The sequence below is a fragment of the Berghia stephanieae genome, chromosome 6 (assembly GCF_034508935.2).
Source record: "Berghia stephanieae isolate SIO BIC M18660-M18661 chromosome 6, UCSD_Bste_1.3, whole genome shotgun sequence".
NCBI classification, from domain to species: Eukaryota; Metazoa; Mollusca; class Gastropoda; order Nudibranchia; family Aeolidiidae; genus Berghia; species Berghia stephanieae.
In genome coordinates, this window is record NC_088365.1 from 30374031 (window position 1) to 30380828 (window position 6798).

Here is a 6798-nt window from a genome sequence, read left to right on the forward strand (position 1 = left end):
CTCCCCTCCCCCACCTTTCCACAAAAAACAAACAAACACAAAATAAAACAACACAAAACATGAAGGCTAATGTCATGAACAGGAGAGGCTACTGGACTTCTACTCATCACTCATTATTATTGTTATTATTATTGATATTCTTCCTCTTCTTGTTCTTCTTGATCTTCTTGTTCTTGTTCTTGTTCTTCTTCTTCTTCTTCTTCTTCTTCTTCTTCTTCTTATTATTATTATTATTATTATTATTATTATTATTATTATTATTATTATTATTATTATTATTATTATTATTATTATTATTATTATTATTATTATTATTATTATTATTATTATTATTATTATTATTATTAAATGGTAGCTTCAATTTTATAAATGAAATCAGATAATGTGGACATTTTGGGTTTCTCCTTTATCAACAACAATGCCAATCTCACATTTTTCATTTGTCTTAAGTGTTTCATTCATTGCGTTTTGTTGATAAAGGGGAAACTGAGACGTTGTTGTTTTGTTTTTTTTGGGTCTTTTTTGTTGTTTTTAATGGTTTTACGGTGCTTGGAACACATTTAGGTCATATAAGCGCCAGTAAAAAGGAAAAAAATGGGATAGTAAAAAGTACTAGAATTACAATTGAAGCACCCAAGAAAAGGTAAGACAAAGGGGAATTGGTTCAAATAGAAAACAGATGTAGATTCCAAGAGCACACTATCAAAGTACTTAGTTTGAGATCACATAAAAGTCTCATCCATACACAAAAACAAGCACAGGTATGTAAAAAAAACATATTACAGTGAATAACAGAGAGATGATTTACAAGGAAAAACATATCTCACAAAACTAACCATACATTTGACTGTTTCACTCTCAGCCAGGGTATCCGACAAGGACCAGGACAAAACCAAGAAATCTCATTCCAAGACAAAGGCAGAAAGCATGTTGGAAAACAGATACATGGGAATAGAAGACAAAGTGACTCCCATCTCACTAAGGGAAGTCAGGAACCCCACCCAGAAACTGAGACACAAATACACTCAAATTTTAACAATGTATGTTAAGAATTGTAAAAACGAAAAAAAAAAACATAAGGAGAAAAAATAAAAGAAAGCAAAACATATGGCTATATTATCTGTCATGACTGCCACTACCACCACAGCAAGACGTCCAAGCTTTACGAGATATGGAATGACCACTGAGAGACAAGCCACCATCAGGGCTATTTGGGTTTATCATAGAGTCATGTGTAAAACGTTTCTTCAGTTCCTGAAAAAAAAACAGAAAGTGATGAATTTTGTATATCAAAGGAGAGAGAGAGTGAGAGAGAGAGAGAGAGAGAGAGAGAGAGAGAGAGAGAGAGAGAGAGAGAGAGAGAAGAGAGAGAGAGAGAGAGTAGATAGATAGATAGAGAGAGAGAGAGAGAGAGAGAGAGAGAGAGAGAGAGAGAGAGAGAGAGAGAGAGAGGGAGGGGAGAAGGAAGGGAAATGGATGAGAAAAAAGAGATATTAGGCACCACATACTCAAGCTGATGCCGGTACACTAAGTTGACCTATAAATGTAATGACTATCTCCGACAGAATGGGGAGAATATGTAAAAAATACCTTTAAATGGGTTATACGTAATGTGGAAGTTCCTAGCACCAAGCTAGAACCATTGTGTCTAACTTGTATTATAAGTCCCAAGATCTTACATCCATACCAAGGTAATAAATAATTGTTATACAGGTACGATGTGGCTAGGTGGTAACTTATTTCATTCATAAGAAAGTAAAGTATAGCAGATTAAATGTGAGAAGTCCGTTCATCTTTAAACCTTAATACTTACTTTAGCCAATTGGAAGAACGCATCATTTATATTGGCATTTGTTTTGGCACTTGTTTCTAAAGCAGTAAAGAAGCCATTGGTATCTGCATATGTTTTGGCCTCCGATGAATCAACCTCTCGAAGCTTTCCCAGGTCGCATTTGTTGCCTGTTAATAATAATAATAATAATAATAATAATAATAATAATAATAATAATAATAATAATAATAATAATAATAATATAATAATAATAGTAATAATAATAATGATGATGATGATGATGATGATGATGATGATGATGATGATGATGATGATGATGATGATGAAAATTATAATCATAATAATCTATGTAGGTGGCCTACTGAAGATAAGATCTCATGATTGCTAATTAAAGAATACCTTTAAAGGATATGTATTTTAGTTTTGAAATGACATTTTAAATTTAAGAATATTTTCGTTGACAAATTATGAGAAAGAAAAGGTGACGTTGAGCATGTAGGTGACTAGATGGCTGAAATGATTGCAAACCAAAAACTCTGGCCTCTTTTGGTGACCCTGGGTACGGTAATAGACACATAGTATCTCACCTATGTGAGGTGAAAAGGAATATATGGTTATAGGCAATTTCAAATAATGTAAAAGCACAAAAAGGATGCCTGACAGGCAACTTGCTCTCAATGACATGGAATCTGGTTTCAAATGGCCTGCAGGGATAATAAAAAAATAAAGGATTGTGGAGTGCATCAAGCATCGTGAGTCTGTGGAAATACACTTTAAAGATGTTCACATTATTTTTCTACAAGTTATTAATTACATTCCAAATGTATAATTTCCATAAACTGATTTTTTTTTTGTTGTTGTTGTAAATTTCATCATATTCATTTTCAATCCAATTTTTGCCCCTGTTTCATGCTACTATACTAACAGATTGAGCTAGTGGATCATAATTAATTTACATTATATATATTTAGAACAGCTTGAGTAACACATTTATCCATACTTACCTACTAAAATATTTACTAAATTAGAGCGACTGGCATTTCGCTTGACACCGTCTAGCCACTCAGAAATTGATTCAAATGTGCTGTAATTAGTGATATCATACACAGTAACAACTCCATAGGCACCTCTATAAAAACTTTGTGTAATGGTGCGAAACCTCTCTTGTCCAGCAGTATCCCAGATCTGGAGCTGAAAAGTATATAACATAACAATGTGAATCTTTGTTGTAAATTATAGTCACTCAATTAGTAAAAGCAAAACAACATTCTGTTTTCAAAGGTGGGGAATTAAAAATGAATAAAAAATAGAACAAAAAATAATATATAAGTAGTTTTAAATAGGATAAGATAACCAACAACAAAAAAGTAAAATAAATGGATTATCTAATTATTATTATTCTCCATCCCCCTCATATTGTCTTCATGTTTGAATGTCTAGTTGGTGAAGAAAAGCTGTTATCTTCCTCTGCTCTGTCAGGGACCCATACAATTTAGTCTGCAGAGGCAAGGTACCAGTCCAGGCCAAAAATCCTTTCTCGAAACAGATTATCTAATGAATAACAACATATTTATTTTATGTCAAAGTGATAGTGATGCTTAAATTTTAATTTATTGAAAATTGAGTTAAGTTTATCTGCTTTGTTGAGGAAAATGAATATAATTCTTAAATGGCATAAATCCAAAATTTTATTCGTTTTGACTTTGATTTTAGATCACTTACGGTGACCACCTAATCCAGAATTGATCTTTAAAAAAAAAAAAAAACTGCTGAAAAAGTGCAGTTTGAGAGGTCAATATTTTCAATCCGCCTCACATTCAACTTTTCTGTTCTTTTTTTTTTTTACTTTTTCGCTTTCTTTATCGTTATTGTTTTAAAAATTATTTTTGTTGTGTTTATTTTTTATTGTTTCTCTTTTATTTTTGGTTTATTTGTTTTCTTTTATTTTCAAATTTTAAACATGCAATTTTCTTTATATATATATAATATATATATATATATATAAACTTTGTAGATTTCTAGTCAATTCTTTGTTTAGCACTAAGATTGAGGGACAAAAGAGGAAGATGCTATAATTCTACTACTATTCCTACTACAACTACAACTACTACTAATAATTTCTTCTACTAAAACTACTAAACTCGAGCACAATATCCACTAAACATACTCAAAGAGCTTTAAAAAGGGTCCCTAGCCAACGGCAATACTTAACATGAAGGATGAAACATGATGCTATTTAGGCGATATTACAATTTTTTTTTTCTAACAGAGACATCGCTGTTAACTGTCAGGTTATACCTGAGTACGGTGAGAGAACATGAGTAAAGAGCCTTAACAATGCGCCTCTCAAAGCATGACTCAATTTCTACTACAGTTGAAGCCAGTCATTGGAAACGCAGTTTTATCAGAACTGTCCCTAGAACGATCTGTCCGTGAGAGAATTTTTGCTATATAATTTGTACTGGTTAATAATAATAAGAATGCATTCCGTTTAATTGGAGTGATTTCAGACCCAGAAACTTTTTTTTTTTCGTTCCACCAAAAAAAAATTTTTAAAATTGAGATTAATAATAAAAGAATCATCAAGTCTCTTCAAAGAAACAAATAGCTCCATTAATTCAAAATGGCATCAAACCTATCATCACCTTTTATATGGTACACTTCACTCTGCTTAATCGCATATCTGTTAATCACACACTCCACTTATACGCTACACATTCCCGAAAAATGGAATTTTAAAAATATAATCGCTCCGTTTAATCGCACACCTTCTCGGCTTAATTGCTACACCTTGATTCTATCTTGAGTGGAGAAAAATATCTTTAAAATACACAAAAAAGTAATGAAAAATGATGTTGCAGTTTAAGCAAGTAAAGGATCAAATATGGGACATAAACAACAGTGAGATGGCCAGCAAGCTGTCATTTAAAATGCCTAGGTCATAATATATAATAAAATATGGAGTTAAATCAAGGCGCTCGATTGTCTGGAGACCTAATTAAGCAAAAGGCAACTGAACTGGCATCAACTCAAGGCATGTCTTTCTCCCCATCAGAAGGCTGGTCCTCAAGATGGAAAGGTCATCACAATGTCATGTTTTAAAAAGAAAATGATGAAAAAAACGATGCTGACGCTTCATGATTACTATTTTCTTACAAGTAATGTCACATATTGTTGTCAATAAAACATGAAAAAACCCAAGAAAAATAAAGCCCCCCCCCACCCCCCCACCCCCCACCCACTACAATACACAAACAACCAAAAACAAACAAAAAAAACACAAAAAGATAAAAACAACAATCAAAAAACAAAAAACAACCTTCTAATGAGATCATATCTTAAACATGACGTTCCTAAGCCCGTAGAAAACTCAGAGGGGAAGGTCCTACATGAATGGCACTTAAAGCTGGTGCTTAGATGCTATTTTTAGCTGCTCTACTTAATTGCACACTCCGCTTAATCGACACACTAACCCAAACTTCCGAAGGTATGTGATTAAGCGGAGTCAACCGTAGTTCTAGTAAATTTCACTTCTCCTTTGAGCATCTTGGAGAACAATACTTAATAGAGCTTGGATGACGATGCAATGGTTTATTTGCTTTTAATGCTGCGATGATCAAAATGTATAATTAATCGTCAAACAGGATTCATGAGTTTGCTTTTTTTTTCGTTTTTTTTTTTTTTCATAAAGCATGTTCCGGGGTAAAGGAGTGTTAACAGCTCATTATACATTTATAGTAAATTTATTAACATGATCAGATCACTCATTGTCTTCGTATCATCATGCCCACACACATGTAACATTAAATGTTATAAAAACAAAAACAGAGAATACAAGGGAGGCCTTCCGAACGCTCCTACATCTCCAGTATTGTTTTTTTATAATGTTCTAGTAGGGGATATGGGAGGGGTGAAACTTTTTTTTTTAAAAGTCTCCCCCCTCCCAACCCCACTACTAGAACATTATAAAAAAACTTTCCCCCTCCCCCCTACAAGAACAAGAATACTGGGGATGTAGGAGCTTTCGGAAAGCCTCCCGGAAAATATTCCTTATTACCTACCTTTATTACCTACATGCATCTGTGGTGTTTCAATCATCCTGTTTTGTTGATAAAGGGGAAACCTGTAACGTTCATTTGATCTATTTTTGTAATTAAATTGAAGCTTACATTCAACTTCACGTTATTATTTATTCCTACCTTTATTAGCTTATCATCAACTTCCAATGTTTTGATGAAGAAGTCAACTCCTATTGTACTTTCATTTTTTTCCAGAAAAGTTCCAGAGGAGTATTGATGAACAACACTGGTTTTGCCTACCCCAGTATCCCCAATTAAGAGAACTTTAAAGAGGTAATCATAACTTTGGTCGAAACACGGTGTGGTCATTTTCAAAATGTTCTTTGTATTTCGTTGTAGATTAAGGAAAATTACCAGTTTGGCACATTTGTGTAGTTTTATATAGATAGTAGATCCGCGATTAGTCATCTAACTTCAAAACTTTATATCCGTCATGTTACGATGCGTGTCAGGAACCAGCAAGCCTATGAAAAAGGTTCTGAAAATAAATTATGTTAGAATAATCGCATGGTTTGAGTCAAATGACTATTTGAGTTACATAAATTACACAGTTTTAACAAAAATCCTGCTACAAAACATATTCATCAGAGGATCTGATAAGATTTAAAGATATTTCTGCGTCTTTAGCAACTACAAACTTTCGTTTCGTTTCAGTCACTGAGTGCTGTGCCAGGGTTGCCAGATTAATTTCGGACATTCTGCCAACTGGATTTTAAAAACGGCCAAATACCACAAAAATATGCCAAGCCGTACTGTTTATAGTACCCCCTTTGAAAACTCATCAGTTCTGTTAAACAAAAAACTCTCAAGGCGGATGTCATAAATTGTTTTTTCATATCCCAAGTATAAAAATTGCCATGGAAGACGTGTAGTAGACATATACATTCATCCCTAGGCCTCGGAAAATAAAATCTGCCAAATATCTGC

At 33.2% G+C, this 6798-nt stretch overlaps 1 protein-coding gene across 1 annotated transcript; it reads right to left on the reverse strand.

The window, feature by feature from the left end:
• Window positions 1-501: 501 nt before the first annotated feature.
• On the reverse strand, window positions 502-6543 carry LOC144974833 (ras-related protein ORAB-1-like). Its single transcript, XM_078918165.1, has 4 exons — window positions 5992-6543; window positions 2797-2983; window positions 1814-1959; window positions 502-1254 (listed from the first exon to the last, which is right to left on the reverse strand). Exons 1-4 carry the CDS (start codon window positions 6277-6279, stop codon window positions 1117-1119), a joined length of 759 nt encoding a protein of 252 aa, XP_078774291.1. The 5' UTR covers window positions 6280-6543; the 3' UTR covers window positions 502-1116.
• Window positions 6544-6798: the final 255 nt, after the last annotated feature.